Source organism: Erpetoichthys calabaricus, chromosome 10, assembly GCF_900747795.2.
Source record: "Erpetoichthys calabaricus chromosome 10, fErpCal1.3, whole genome shotgun sequence".
NCBI classification, from domain to species: Eukaryota; Metazoa; Chordata; class Cladistia; order Polypteriformes; family Polypteridae; genus Erpetoichthys; species Erpetoichthys calabaricus.
Genome location: NC_041403.2, coordinates 84,165,694 through 84,182,734, shown reverse-complemented (window position 1 = coordinate 84,182,734; position 17,041 = coordinate 84,165,694). Strand labels below are relative to the sequence as shown.

General features: G+C 38.3%; 1 protein-coding gene across 1 annotated transcript in view; it reads right to left on the bottom strand.

The window, feature by feature from the left end:
* LOC114659194 (collagen alpha-1(XXIV) chain) overlaps positions 1 to 17,041 on the bottom strand; it is a 338,513-nt gene that overhangs the window by 118,738 nt on the left and 202,734 nt on the right. Inside the window, exons 21-24 of the mRNA XM_028811519.2 lie at positions 9,898 to 9,951; positions 5,043 to 5,087; positions 4,823 to 4,876; positions 3,113 to 3,157 (exon numbers count right to left, since the gene is read on the bottom strand). Coding sequence (XP_028667352.1) covers positions 3,113 to 3,157; positions 4,823 to 4,876; positions 5,043 to 5,087; positions 9,898 to 9,951 — 198 coding nt within the window. The remainder of the gene's footprint in view (positions 1 to 3,112; positions 3,158 to 4,822; positions 4,877 to 5,042; positions 5,088 to 9,897; positions 9,952 to 17,041) is intronic.

Genomic DNA, 17,041 nt, shown 5'->3' with positions numbered 1-17,041 from the left:
AAGCTTCAGTTTGTATTAACAACATTTGTTCAGACTACTTTAAATTAGAACGTGGTACCGGACAAGGATGCCCCTTGTCACCACCGCTATTTGCAATCGCCATTGAACCACTGGCGGTTCATTGTCGAAATGCTGATCAGATAAATGGGATTATCAGAGAAGGACTGGAACAGAAAATTTCTCTATATACAAATGATATGGTACTGTATATAGCAGACCCACAAAATTCTGTGCCTGCAGTCTTAACAGCACTTACAGAATTTCAAAAGATCTCTGGTCTCAGAATTAATTTGAATAAAAGTGTACTCTTTCCAGTGATTTCTCAAGCACATAATATTAGATTGGACACCTTCCCTTTTATCATTGCAGATCAGTTTAAATACCTAGGGGTAAACATTACAAGTAAACTCAAAGCTCTTTATCAACAAAATTTCGCTGAAAAATTTCGCTGAAAAAATTAAGCAAGACTTACATAGATGGTCAACCCTTCATCTCACACTAGCTGGAAGAATTAACGTGTTAAGATGAATATTCTTCCTAAGCTTCTTTTTTTATTTCAAAACATTCCAATATACATCAATAAATCATTTTTTAAGCAATTAGATTCAACAATAACCTCATTTATTTGGAACTCAAAACATCCACGTATCAAAAGAGCGACCCTACAAAGACCTAAGGCAGAAGGTGGCATGGCTCTACCTAACTTTCAGTTTTATTACTGGGCAGCAAACATACAAGCTATAAAAACCTGGACACAAATAGATGAACAATCACAGGCCTGGTCTGCAATAGAAGTAAAATCCTGCAGTACTTCTTTATATTCCCTGCTTTGTGCCCCAATAAATGCAAGGTATCGGCAATATACTAATAACCCAATTGTGCTTCTCTCACTCAGAATATGGAACCAATGTAGAAAGCATTTTAACATGGAGAAGCTTTTATCTGTGGCACCTCTGAAAGATAACCACCTCTTTCAACCCTCGCAAACATATGCAGTTTTTAATATCTGGAAAAGATTTGGGATTAAATTGCTCAGAGATCTTTATATAGACAACATCTTTGCATCCTACAAACAATTACATTCCAAATTTAACTTTCCAGCTATACATTTCTTTCACTATCTTCAAATTATGAACTTTGTTAAACAGAACCTGCCCGATTTTCCTCATCTTGCACCCTCGTCCACGCTGGAAAAAATATTGCTCAGTGTCAAGGACTTAGACACCATCTCTGCCATATATAAATTTATTTTTCAGTCCCTCCCTTTCAAAGATCCAATAGAACAATGGGAAAAAGATCCCTTAATCAATATATCAGAAAAGGAGTGGAAAACAGCAATGCAGAGACTTCACTCGAGCTCCATATGCGCAAAGCATACAATTATTCAACTCAAAATTATATATCGAGCACATCTGTCTCGTCTAAAACTGTCCAAAATGTTTCTGGGGCAAGATCCAACCTGCGAACGCTGCAATCAAGTCCCAGCCTCACTGGGTCACATGTTTTGGGCCTGCACCAAATTAACATCATTTTGGACCAAAATTTTTAAGTGCCTTTCAGACAGCCTTGGTGTCACAATCCCTCCTAACCCATTAACAGCTGTGTTTGGTGTTCTTCCAGATGGGTTTAAAGTGGAGAAGGACAAACAAACTGTGATTGCATTCACTAGACTTTTGGCATGCAGACTTATTTTGCTAAACTGGAAGAATCCTAACGCTCCTCTTTTAAGTCAGTGGGTAACCGATGTTTTATACTATTTGAAATTGGAAAAAATCAAATATACAGTTAGAGGTTGTGTACAGAATTTTTTTAAAACCTGGCAGGATATAATCAATAAAATTTTAGAATAAGCTTTTAAAGCACAGAGGAACCAATTATCTCTGCATCTCTTTTTCCTCTCCATGCATCTCTACTGGTCTATTAAACTCATAAATTTAGGTATGTCTACAAGTCTTAAGTTTTACTCTGTTGGCCATGCTCTCTCTCTCAGGGGCGGGGGTCGACTTTTTTTTTGTTTTTTTGTTTCTTCAATCCTATTATTTGTAAAAATTGATTGATTTGTATAAATGATTACAATAAAATTAATAAAAAAAAAAAAAAAAAAGAATTGGACCTTTGTCCTTTTGCATAGATATTGGAAGCACCACACACACCTCTCCAGTGACCTCATGACCCCCCATGCTCTCCCAATCCGTCTACTGACTTCACAGAAAGAGTCACCTGAGACATGAATGTCACTGCCGAGGTAAGTAAACCTCCTGACAAGGTCGACACTCTCTCCACAGACAGACACACTGCTGATGGCTGTGCCCAAGAGGTCATTAAAGACCTGGATCTTGGTTTTTATCAATTCAGCAACAGAGATCTATTATTAAAATATATGCTTAGTTTTAATTCAGTGATTGATATAGTGGTAGGGTGTTGTACCGTGTTAGCCATAGTGGATGCAATAAGAAGTCAAGCAAAATGGCACGTTATATTGGCTAACTAAAAAGATTACAATATGCAAGCTTTCCAGGCATATTGTCTGCCTTACAAACTGCCTGAAGAAGGGACCCAAGTTGCCACGAAAGCTTGCATATTGTAATCTTTTTGGTTAGTTATGAATATAGATATTTTGAAACAGTGTGATCTAGTGACACAGTGACTAATGGGCCCTAAAGGAACAGTTTCAAAGATCAGTAATATAAAGAGATGGCTTCTGTTGTCTTAAAAACAATATTGTTCTATAAATGAGATGCTCCAGGTAGTTACTGAACATGAATGAAATTCTATATAAACAAGGTACATCAAAATAATTATTACTTTCCAGCTTAGTAACAGAATACATGTCTTATGAATACCAGGAACCTAAAAAATTTAAAAACAAGTATGAAGAATCACCATTTCGGAATGGCAGATTTTAAGATTGCATTTAATTTCCCTATTTTCCATAAAACATATTTCCATCTTTGTTTTAAAACTGCAATGTAAGTAAATATAACAACTGTAGCCGTACTTTAAATAGTACCACATACTGTACATGAGACCATACCTTCTGGTTTTAATGATATTTTTAAAAGGTTAATCAATCGCAAATACAAATGGTGTAAAATAACAGAGGTGTACTCACTTGTGGTCCAGATTTCCCTGCATTTCCTATATCACCTGTTTCTCCCTGCAATCAATGTTTCAAAGAAAATGTTACAATATTTTAGTTTAATTAAGTTCTGGTTACAAACTAAACATATAACAGCTGTTCAAACCATTGTTTTAAACAGCCAAATAGTGGCAATCATTACTTTCAAGAAATAAAATAATGTCTGTTTATGCAAGGTCTCCAGTACTTCCATTGACAACAGTAATGGCTGCAGACAGGCACTTTTCTAATTTAACATTGATTATTGTTGTTGACATGTTGAGCTTCTTAGATGATTCACGCCAGTTTTCTGTCTATCTTACAAAAGAAAATGTCATTGAAATTAAACAGTCTGAAAATGTCAATGCAATTTTTACGGCTTAGTAGCTTTACCAAGCCGCAGTTACAACTATTCTGCCAAAGTCAAAGAAAGAGTGAAACACAGAAACATTTGGGAGGTAACAAAACACTTTAGCAGAAAAGTCAGGGATCTGAAGGCCAATGACTCCACCATTAAAAAAAGTGCAAAAAATAACATTCATATTGTAATCTCAAGATTTAAAGCACATTCATTATGAAGAATATTAATGGTTGTCTTTTGTTATTCAAAAAGCACTTATGTGCACTTTGACATTTCTAGGAAGATGTTCCAAGGAAAGTGACTCAAAAGCTATACTTTCTTGGCTACAGGTGTCTTATTACATTTGGCAAAAACAATGAATTCCAAAATAAAGACTGATGCCAGCTAGCAGTGTCTTTCTTCTTGCTAGTTTTCATTTCTAGACAAACACAGATGGCAAGAACAGCCACATAATACTGGTTAATCAAATTCTGTATGATAAGAAAGATCTTTGTACTTACTGAAAGCTTGATACTGGCATTTATTTCAGCACCTCTCATGTATTTGACTTTGTGTTTACTGTTTTCCCCTAACTCCTCTTGATTAATTACCTTTTGCTAGGGGCCATGAGGAAGAGCTCAGGTCCCTTTTTGCTTTTGTACTGTCTGTTTGTATCTATTAAGGTCATCTTTAAAACACACTGTAAGCCCATCATATTAGATGTGACTGCAGGCTTGTTACTTGGCAGTTAATGATATTCCCAAAATCAGATGATAATTCACTTTTGTATTTGTTCCCCTGCTTATATCGTGGTTCTGCTTAGCAAGAAAGCGGTGCAAAATATTGGTACTTTTACGAAGGACCAAAATGGTAAAAATACATAGAAAAAAACCCCTGAAAAAAGTAATTTGCTATGAATGCAGCTTTAGGAAGCTTACTCCCAAAACCACATTGTTTGTTTTAAGAATCTAAAATCAACAGGGCTGCATTGCTATCCACGAAAACAATCTTTGAGATGATGACAACTGCAATAGCAAACTGGTAGCCAAAATTATAAATAAAATAATGAAATTAAATAATAACAAGAAAATACTGTAAATCTAATAAATAAATAAAGAAATTCAAAAACTCCCAAAAATTATAATACTGTCTGTGTCCTCAGTCTTTTTCTTGTTGCGACCCTCACATTGATACATCCAAAGACAAAACCAAACTGCAGTCATCCATTTTTAGCTACTGTTTAAAATGTAAAGTACAAAATCTCTTGTGGTACTTGTGGCATGACCAATGCATCTTTGGAGTTGTTCTGTATTGCACAATTTAGATTCACAATTTAAAAAGCACCAAATCAAATAAGAAAATACCTTTAAACCATCTGGACCGGATTCTCCAATGTACCCCTTTCTTCCTGGCCTACCCTACAAGGACAAGGATGAAACATTATTTTCTTTTTAGAATTGTAATTGAAAAGTAAAAGTAACATTTAAAATGTGTAAAACAGTAATAAAAAAATATTTGAAAGAAATCTTAGCAAATTTACAGATAAAAATTAAGGTTTATTTCTTAAGTTGAATAGGTACTCACTGTTGGTCCAAGTACTCCAGGAGGTCCAAGTGGACCTTCTTCTCCCTGCAAGAAGACATATGCATACAAACTATGATGATCAAGTTTATATTGAATATATAGTAAAATGTAAACATTAGTGTGAGGGTTTCATTAAAAACATTATTAAATTTAAGATTACAAGAAGTAGAATCTAATTGAAAGGGAAATGCGAAAAACAAAGAGGTTCACTGACATAGTTCACTCAATAAACAGCCCTATCTTCTTATATAATATGCTACCGTGGCTGTCTGTTTGTCTGTCCAGGATTTTAAATCACCTGTAGCTCACAAACCATTTGAACTATTGACTTGAAATTTGGTACACATATACTATGTGACATCTACTATCCACTTTTGTGTGATGATTGACCTCCAAGGTTATTCCTCTTTTTATTTTTATGTTATTTTATTATAGAATCAACTCTCAGCAGCAGCCAGCAGGGCGGCCGTGTGGTGCATGTGTACAGGCACCGTTCTCATCCCTACCACCTTCGCCGTCACTTCCCCTACATCTTCATATCTTAAATCATTCATGAGGCAGATTGAAGACTTAATTGCCAGCTTAAGTGAAAAATTAAGGAAAACATAATATGTAATTGCAACACAAACACAGACGTAATCAATTTTAACATGAAAAGATGCTGACTAAAGAAGAGAAGAAGCAGGCTGCTAGGGTGGAGAAAAGAAGAGCTGCACAGGAAACAGCAACGCGTCAACCTCTGAGCAAACGAATGTTAAACGTACAGAGAAAGAGGATGAAAACTATAAATGACTATATAAAAGTCAAGTGTATTCACTGCACATTATCGTGCAGTGTGCCATTATTGGTAAAAAATAAAATGAATTGAACTGAATTAAGAAAAAAGGATTAGGATGTCATTATGTTGTAATGTCCTCATTACTACACTTTTGAAATAGTCAAGGAAAAAAAGGATGAATTTTTGTACATTTATTTTTGTATGACCACAAATTGGTGGCACGGTGGCGCAGTGTGTAGCACTGCTGCCTCGCAGTTAGGAGACCCGGGTTTGCCTCCTGGGTCCTCTCTGTGTGGAGTTTGCATGTTCTACCCGTGTCTGCGTAGGTTTTCTCCGGGTGCTCCGGTTTCCTCCCACAGTCCAAAGACATGCAGGTTAGTTGCATTGGCGATTCTAAATTGTCCCTAGTTGTGTGCTTGGTGTGTGGGTGTGTGTGCCCTGCGGTGGGCTGGTGCTCTGCCCGGGGTTTGTTTCCTGTTTTGCGCCCTGTGTTGGCTGGAATTGCCTCCAGCAGTCCCCCATGACGATGTAGTTAGGATATAGTGGGTTGAATAATGGATGGATGACCACAAATTTTATATCCAATATTACTTATGTGATTCAGACTTTTTAACATATTATTTCCTTTCAGTTACTTTTTACATATTTAACAAAATGTTAAATATGCTATTGAATCGTTAGAAATTACTGACATGGTTTTCCTGACCTTGACCGTATTTTCATATCTGACACTGCTATCCACCACAGCCTTCTGACACCACTAATGGACCTGAATGCTGTGTTTACTGTCACCTGCAGTTCCCTGATATGACTTAACCTAATAAGGGACACTCTATCTGTTTCACTATAAGAAGCAGCAGATGCTCAGTCTCTTTTCAAGACTCCATACCAAGGTCTGGTATTGCCCAAGTTCATTTAAAAAAATATGCGTCACTCGTGTTACCTCATTCACAGAAAATAATTCATACACTACAACTATACCAAAAACACACCTTTCAAGGAAAACGATCATTGATGTACCTCAGCCAAGCTCTTTGGCTTGTTCAGTAATAACACTATTTGGAAACTCACATATTTCTTACAGTACAGCTTCTCATTGAGGTAAGCATATCTCAAAAGTTACCCATTCATTTGCTTAGTCTACTTTATCTCCTATATGGATGTAGGTTGCCAGGGTCTATTATAACATTAACAGAATCATGACAGGAATAGCGCCCTGGATAAAATACCATTCAGTCACAGGTGATACATGTGCAGTCATATTCACTGCCACCAGGCCTGTTTAGGTTGGCCTATCGAGCTAAAAGCATGTATGTGGATTGGGAGATGACACTGAAGAATTAAAAGACTTTGCCTTCTTATTAGACTGCCTGGCACAAAACTACAGTATATGATATTTTAGAATGTCAAGGAACGGATGGGCAGCCAATTGGTGCAAGTCTCCAGAACTGTGACTATGTCTGACTTTGTCTATGTCTTGTCACACACGTGCACATGGGAGGCAGCTAAAGGGCTCAAATGAAGGTAATTCCATGCCAGACCACGGGTTGGCAGAGTGTTCTAATCCCTTCTCTCTCTCCACTGCTGACCAGTTATGGGAAATTCTGCCTGGCTCCGATGATGTCACTTCCGGGCCCAACGACGTCACTTCTGTCCCTGGCGAAGTCATTTCGTCAGCCTTCCTTTAAAACTGCCATCTTTGCCTCACCCAAGTCAGTTCTGTTTTGGACTCCTATCTGTACACTATTGTGTATCCAATTTACCATTCTGCAGCTGTGTTCAAGTATATGGGAGGCTGCCCCAAACCTTTCTGTGGCTCTTTGTCTATTCTTTGACAGTCTTTCTGTTATAATCTGGATCTCCCAGGGGTTTATTTTCTCCAGGAATGCTGCTGACTGTAGTTTTTGTTTTCCTGTCCTCAGTTATCAACTTACCAAATTTCAACAATAATACTAATGGACATATACACTGCCTGGCCAAAAAAAAAAAGTCGCCACCTGGATTTAACTAAGCAAATAGGTACGAGCCTCCTATTGGATAATTACTGCATGGGCGATTATCTTTCAGCTGGCAACAAGTTATTTAACCCCAACTGGTGCAATGAGTTGCTTCTCATTTCTCGTGATCGTGGAAAAGATGTTAGTCTGTTTGAGAAGGGTCAAATCATTGGCATGCATCAAGCAGAGAAAACATCTAAGGAGATTGCAGAAACTACTAAAATTGGGTTAAGAACTGTCCAACGCATTATTAAAAACTGGAAGGATAGTGGGGACCCATCGTCTTCGAGGAAGAAATGTGGCCGGAAAAAAAATCCTGAATGATTGTGATCGGCGATCACTTAAACATTTGGTGAAATCAAATTGAAGAAAAACAACAGTAGAACTCAGGTCTATGTTTAATAGTGAAAGTAAGAGCATTTCCACACGCACAATGTGAAGGGAACTCAAGGGATTGGGACTGAACAGCTGTGTAGCCGTAGGAAAACCACTAATCAGTGAGGCAAACCGGAAAAAAAGGCTTCACTTTGCTAGGGAGCATAAAGATTGGACTCTGGAGCAATGGAAGAAGGTCTTGTGGTCTGATGAGTCCAGATTTACCCTGTTCCAGAGTGATGGGCGCATCAGGGTAAGAAGAGAGGCAGATGAAGTGATGCACCCATCATGCCTAGTGCCTACTGTAGACGGTGATCTTGGTGAAAAATTAATGCAACACTAGATGGAACTAAATCTTGTGACATTGCAGAAGCTTATCGAAACAATACCACAGCAAATGCGTGCCGTAATCAAAGCTAAAGGCGGTCCAACGAAATATTAGAGTGTGTGACCTTTTATTTTGGTGGCGACTTTTTTTTTGGCCAGGCAGTGTACATTAGAATCCTTATATGTCAATCAGATTGAAATTGCTTTGTTTGTCTATGTAGGTTAATTTTTACCTATACCTGTAAACTTGTTATAGTTTTCTGAGCATGCATTCAGTGAAGAGCGCTATACACATAAAAAACGCACACACAAGAATTTCATGAGAACATATAAGAGGATGCAAACTACAGTCATACAACAGTCAAGCCTTGAGTTGAACTAAAGTGTATATACTGTGAGGTAGTAATTCAACCTAGTATGCCACCATTACTTCAAAAAACTTCCTCTTTAAAAGAGAATGGAGTGTCTTCATATAAGTTAACCTGAATTTTTTACATACTGAAATAATTTTCATACAGATACAGGAATCTGTTTATCTTGTCTTAAGGTTTGTAATATAAACAGCAATTCATCTTGCAATAAAGGACTTGTTAACTTGCTAAAAATGAATTATACAATTTACATACTCTTCCCAAAAACTATCTGAATGCTGGATAAAATGTTTAGTGTTATTTGCACAATATGAAACTCTACAATTATTTTTCAGTCTATATATTTGTACAATAAAGGAGGAAATTTGCACAATAAAATAAAATTTTATGACTAAAAGTTACAAACATTAATATCAAAGAGTTTTGTTCAGCCAAAGTTAAAGCGTCAATCTCTCCATGAGTCCATTTTCAAATAACCAGTAAGGTGTATTCAATGTATAGTAACCGGTTAAAAAATACACCTTGACCCCACATCCACTCAAAAGTTAAACAGATGTTTCAGACACTTGTTGATAATATCAACTAAGAAATTATTTGACAAAGTCAAAGCATGGTGTTGTATAAGAATTTACTTCTTAGTATTCAGTAGTGTCAAACATTAGTGTGGGTTAAGGCCCACTGTAAACCTTTAATTGTAATGCAGCTTCATACACAACCCGCAAAACAGGTTTGTTCCTATCAAGCATCAAACATCATTTTGAAATGTGCTGCAAACTCCAAGAGAAAGACAGAAAAAAATCTGCACGATGTCTAGTGTCACCCAGGTTGAAAAAGTTGCATGCATTAGAGCAATGTGAAAGAAGGGAACAGTGTATATGACAAAGAGGAGATTAGCACAACATGCATTTTAAAACTCCTAAACTGGTATGACATACAACAACATAGCTATTAGTATTTTCAAACAAATATTTTTAACTGAAACTTCCAAAAAATGAATAGTTGTTTACCTCAGTTCCCTTGGGCCCAGGAGGTCCAGTTGGCCCACGATCACCTGGAGCTCCCTATAGAAATTAAAAGAACATGTACACTGAAACTAAATAAAAACATAAATGTGCACAGATTAGCGTCAGAAACACACGCATGATTTTTATAGTTATTATTTCTGACTTAAAATTCCTCCTGATTTTTAACTTTTATCATGGCTTTATTTTATGCTGTCATGTTCTGTAATATATATTTTAACAAATAAAGTGAAACAAAATATTTAAAATATCATTCCTTCATTTTTTGAGTGCTCCATTATTGTGTACAAGGAGAACTTATAAATATATTAAGTGTTTCCACACTGTGTCTTTTATAATACATGTATGAAGTAACATTGAAGTTAAAGTCAAGAAGCATACAAACAAAGAAAAACAAAGCTAAGAAAAGAAGTGTGCAAACTTTATTTGATTCAGGACATAATATGGTGAATATAATAAGCAATGTTTACCACATATTATAGCTGTTGATGTCAGGAAAAGAAAATGATGCGCCTTTTTGCAAATCTTTCACTGAAATATTTGTGCTCTTACAAATTTCTTTCCCTGTGTTTTTACTGGAGCCTGACTGTAAGCATCTAGGAGCCTGTAAGAGCTTTCATGTTGGTTTATTACTTTATTATATCTACACTTTCATTTTTTAGTGATCTAATTTGACTGTAAATTACAAACTGTAAGTATTTGACTGTAAGTTATAAAACACAGCACCCTGAGGCGCTTGTGCTAATCGCTGGAGACTTTAACCATGTGACGCTGGACAAAACATTACCTGCCTTCTCCCAGTATGTGGACTGTAACACCCGGGGAAATAAGACTATTGATTTACTGTATGCAAACGTTAAAGACGCATACAGCGCCACCCCGCTGCCTGCGCTTGGGAAAGCAGATCATAACCTGGTTCTGCTTCAGCCTCACTACAAACCAAGAGTGAGGGTCCTACCTATAATCACACGTTCATTCAGGAAGTGGTCCCCGGAGGCAGAGCAGGCTCTGAGAGAATGCTTTGGAACTACAGACTGGGATATCCTGCAGGGATCACATAGTGAGAACATTGAGGAGGTTGTTGACTGCACTACTGACTACATCAACTTCTGTATGGACATTGTAGTTCCAGTAAGAACTGTACGCTGCTATGCTAACAACAAGCCATGGATTACAAGTGACATCAAGGGCCTTTTGAACCAGAAGAAAAGGGTTTTTAAAGACGGTGATCAGCATGAGCTCAAGCGCGTGCAGAAGGAACTCGAGTCCAGCTCAGGGTGGCGAAGGAGCAGTACAGGAGAAAGCTGGAGCAGAAGTTCCAGAATAACAGCATGAAGGAAGTGTGGGATGGGATGAAGATCATCACTGGCTGCAGCTCAAAGCGGGGTGCCACCATCGAGAGAGACGTGAAGAGAGCAAACCGAATGAACAACTTCTTTAACAGGTTTGACCACCCTAACCCAATCTCACTCTCACCTCGGAGTACTGCACCCTCCACACATCCTTCTGCTGATACCAGCATAGGAGAGACATCCCCTACCATAATTACAACAGCGCAGGTGAGCAGAGAGCTGAGGAGACTTCGTGCCAGCAAAGCAGCGGGTCCAGATCGAGTATCGCCACGACTGCTGAAGGTCTGTGCATCGGAGCTGGGGGTCCTCTACAGCGCATCTTCAACCTGAGCCTGGAACACCCCAGTCCCAAAGGTATCACGTCCTAGTGAGCTGAATGACTTCCGGCCTGTTGCTCTGACGTCACATGTGATGAAGACCATGGAGAGGCTGCTGTTTCACCACCTGAGGCCACAGGTTCAACACGCCCTCGACCCTCTGCAGTTTGCATATCAGGAGAAGGTGAGAGTGGAGGATGCCATCATCAGTATGCTTCACCGATCCCTCTCCCACTTGGACAGAGGCAGTGGTGCTGTAAGAATTATGTTTCTAGACTTCTCTAGCGCCTTCAACACAATCCAACCTCTGCTCCTTAGGGACAAGCTGACAGAGATGGGAGTAGATTCATACCTGGTGGCATGGATCGTGGACTATCTTAAAGACAGACCTCAGTATGTGCGTCTTGGGAACTGCACATCTGACATTGTGGTCAGCAACACAGGAGCGCCACAGGGGACTGTACTTTCTCCGGTCCTGTTAAGCCTATATACATCGGACTTCCAATACAACTCGGAGTCCTGCCACGTGCAAAAGTTCGTTGATGGCACTGCTATCGTGAGCTGCATCAGGAGTGGGAAGGAGGAGGAGTATAGGGACCTAATCAATGACTTTGTTAAATGGTACGACTCAAACCACCTACACCTGAACACCAGCAAAACCAAGGAGCTGGTGGTGGATTTTAGGAGGCCCAGACCCCTCATGGACCCCGTGATCATCAGAGGCGACTGTGTGCAGATGGTGTAGACCTATAAATACCTGAGAGAGCAGGTGGATGATAAATTAGACTGGACTGCCAATACTGATGCTCTGTGTAAGAAAGGACAGAGCTGGTTATACTTCCTTAGAAGGCTGGCGTCCTTCAACATCTGCAATAAGATGCTGCAGATGTTCTATCAGACGGTTGTGGCGAGCGCCCTCTTCTGCGCGGTGGTGTGCTGGGGAGGCAGCATTAAGAAGAAAGACGCCTCACGCCTGGACAAACTGGTGAAGAAGGCAGGCTCTATTGTTGGCATGGAGCTGGACAGTTTGACATCTGTGGCTGAGCGACGGGAGCTACGCAGGCTCCTATCAATTATGGAGAATCCACTGCATCCACTAAACAGTGTCATCTCCAGACAGAAGAGCAGCTTCAGCGACAGACTGCTGTCACTGTCCTGCTCCACTGACAGACTGAAAAGATCGTTCCTCCCCCAAACTATGTGACTCTTCAGTTCCACCCGGGGGGGGAGGGGGGGGGAATGTTAAACGTTAACATTATACAAAGTTATTGTCTGTTTTTACCTGCATTATTATCAATCTTTAATCTAACATTGTTTTTTGTATCAGTATGCTGCTGCTGGAGTATGTGAATTTCCCCTTGGGATTAATAAAGTATCTATCTATCTATCTATCTATCTATCTATCTATCTATCTATCTATCTATCTATCTATCTATCTATCTATCTATCTATCTATCTATCTATCTATCTATCTATCTATCTATCTATCTATCTATCTGTATTCAAATCCTCTGCAGTCATTCCAAGTTCAGACACTTTAGAACAATATTTATGAAAGAGAAATAACCTTACTAAAGAAAAAGACTTTGCTCTTGTCTTTGATGTCCGGGTGAGTGGTTCTCTCTCTCACCTTCTGTAATTTACGTCATGATGTTACACGCAGGTAATTTGCTACTTTACTGATGGACTGCCTGTTCCAGAAGCTTTGATCTTTAAAATATTTTCAAAACAGTTTATCTTGTCAAGGGTGTTAATCTATAAAGTATCCGGTTTTTCTGTGGGAATAGATGGAAATAGATCTGGCATTTGTTTTAGTGGCCATTCAAATTTATGATTCTTAGGTTATTTATACATTATGATAATATGGAAGAAAAATGTGTATAGACTGACAAATACTCAGAAGTAGTACAACATTAAACATCTCACTGTGTCACTCATGGGGCTCATGGCACTGCTCAAACATATGTGAATAACGTTCTAGTGTTCAATTACAGTTCATAACAGCTCGCCAGAGCAAAACTTGCTGCAAAAGCAATCCACTGTGGCCCTCCACACAAAATGACTGCAGTCACAAAATGGTGATTTTGCCTGTCCAAGACAGTGACAAATAAACAAAGAAATCATAAAATATAGTAATCCCTCACTATATCGCGCTTCGACTTTCGCGGCTTCACTCTATCGCGGATTTTATATGTAAACATATAACGCGGATTTTTTGCTGCTTCGCGGGTTTCTGCAGACGATGGTTCTTTTTACTTCTAGTACATGCTTCCTCAGTTGGTTTGCCCAGTTGATTTCATACAAGGGATGCTACTGGCGGATGACTGAGAAGCTACCCAATCAGAGCACGCAGTTAAGTTCCTGTGTACTGATTGGCTCAGCGACGGTGTGCCGAATTCAATTTCTCTGAGTTAACCAGGAAGTCTCTTCAGCATCAATGTGTTTCGCTGTGTAAAGAGTTAACTTTTGTGCTCTTCTGTGTTTATCTTTGTGCATAGTCAAGCCCTTCGTTATGGCTGCAAAACGATCTGCTCCTGCTACTGCTTCAGAGGCCGTGCCCAAGCTCCAACGGAAGATGCTAACGATTACCGAAAACGTTTGGATATGTTGAAGGAAGGGAACAGCTACACCGCTGTAGGACACCATTATGGCATCAATGAGTCCACGATTTTTATTTAAAAAGGAGGAAAAAAAAGTGTCCTTTAACCAGAGCGCAAAACGAGTTGTAAGTGGACGTAATAAGGCGGTAAGGTCTATAAGAGTGTGGGAAGGGTTTATAAAGCCTTAAAAATATATATAAATAATAAAATAAATATAAGGTCGCTACTTCACGGATTTTCACCTATCACGGGGGGCTCTGGAACATAACCCCCGTGATAGGTGAGGGATGACTGTATATTCATTCATTTCTTAATTTTCTGGGCCGTCTTAGCATATTTTTGGCTCATAGGGACCAGAACCTGTCCTGGCAGCATCAGGAGCAAGGCACAAGTCAAATCTGAAGAGCACCAGTTTATCGTAAATGTACAAAGTACCAAACAGAGTATTATAAAAAACATACAACAGCTGACTTTCAGAAAGTATTTGTCCACTTGAGTTTTTTTTACATTTTTTCCCTGTTAAACCACTACATTTTAATGTTTGGAGATAATGATCTCTCTTCGCTAATACAAAAAAAATCTATATAAATTTTATTCAAGAACATCCAGAATGAAATACTCAAATTTCAATACTTTGTCCATAGTCCTATGGTAACGAATAAAGCCATCTGTCTGCTTGAATGTGTCTGAGTGGGATTTTCATATTTAGATTTTGAAATTTTGCTCATTTTTAAATTTAAATTTGCTGCAGTTCTGACAAATTAGATGGACAGCATTGGTTGATGTCCAGATCATACTGTAGATTTCCAATTGAATTAAAGTCCCAATTCTAGCCTTTCCAGAATTCTTTTATGTTATGCTATTTCTTAGTAAGGCTTGATGGGTGTTTCGGGTCACTATCCTGCTGGGAAACGAATCTTTGACCTAAACACTTATTTCCGCTTGACTAAAACAGAATCAGCTGAAGGATTTCCTGGTATTTGAGTCTTTATGGCAACAATTTGTATGGCCCCTTCTGCTGAAAAGCAAACCTAGAGCATGATTCTGCCACCATCACAACAGTAATGATAGTGGATACTCCTGAGCGTTAAGCTATATTTGATTTATGATAAACAAACATAGTGCTTTGCCTTCAGTCCAAAGAACTCAAGTTAGTCTCATCAAATGCTTCTTCCAAAAGGTTTCATGTTTTGTTATATGGCTTCTAACAAACACCAAGCATAACATAGCCACTTATGCACCAGATGTCTTGCCGGCGAGACACAGCCATATTTCAAAGTTGTTTTTGTATGTTGCAGTAAACCCAGATGTCAATCAAAAGGAATAATGATATTTTTACATACACAAGGGTGTCTTCTTTTACATAAATCTTAAGTTTCCATGTTGTCTGCCCTCTTTCATTAGTAAAATATGCAATTTCACATGTATACTGCGACGTGAGCAGCATGTTACAATTGAATAAATCTACCTTTGTCAAATATCTCACCTACTTCAAGCCTTATACAGTGAGATGCTCATTATCACTGGATAGCTGAGTTTCAGATCATTCTAATGATGTACAGTTATCAATGACTAGCCATTTACATTATATGACACTGCTGTGCGTAAATGACAGGAAATAAATGACTTCTGTTACAGCTTATCTTTATGCATTGTTGTGCACAAAGCTTGAGTCAGATTCTCATCACAGTTTTGACTCTACTGAGAATGACTTGTTTGATGAAACACTTGATGCAACGCTTGTAAGTACTGCTTTTAGTGTAAATTTGAAGCATTGCAGTGTGCAGTTTTACAGTTCAAGTGCACATCTGTCTTGTTTAAAACTGTCCAAAATGTTTCCAGGGTAAGATCCAATTTGTAAACATTTCAATTGAGCTCTAGCCTCATTGGGCCATATGTTTTGGGCCTTCACAAAATTAACATCATTCTGGACCAACCCAGTTAGTAAATTATTTAATGGTACAGTTATACAAGAGTTTAAAATAAACATCTTCATGTTTCTCACACAAATACAAAAAAGTGTTCGGATATGTCGGAGGCTTAAAACTGTCCTGACTGCAGCTGGATACTTCTTGAAAAAACAAAACTCCAGGAAGACTGGAGAAAAAAAAAACAAAATCTGCAAACTATACTATATGGTATTTTAAAATGCTATTAAAAACATGCATTTTATATACATTGTTAATACATGTAATTATAATCTAGCACTGTTATTTCTGAATGACTCATTGTTATAAAAATTTTTAATAAACAAAAATGTGATATGCCAGCCTTGGATTAAGTAACTCTGCGGTGGGCTGGCATCCTGCCCGGGGTTTGTTTCCTACCTTGTGCCATGTGTTGGCTGGAATTGGCTCCAGCAGACCCCCGTGACCCTGTAGTTAGGATATAGCAGGTTGGATGATGGATGGATGGATGAAGTAACTACACAAAAATTTAAAATGCTCCAGTTTTCAAAACAGTCAGTTAACCAAGTCCATGTCCAATATCAGCCTGAATGTTATACCACGGAAACATTTTCTAACTTGTTAACATCTTGTTACGATGGACCACATGATGCTATTAGCAAATTCAAATCTTTACTAATATTTTTACAAACCTCTGCAGCTTCTTCCTCCTAGCAAGTACATCTTGAAGATCCATTGGCAGCTTATTTGATATAATCTGCTGTTTAAATTGTGAGATCACAAAAAGTCATAGATATTTTTTGTGCAATTATAAACTCTTATAAATTGTTTAGCATGGTCACCTACTTTATGTTGTTAAAACAAAGGGAGTGAGTACTGGTCAATGAAGTAATTCCAAAAATAATCTTTTCAAAATAATTCTGAAGACACCTTAATACTTAATGTTGTGTTAA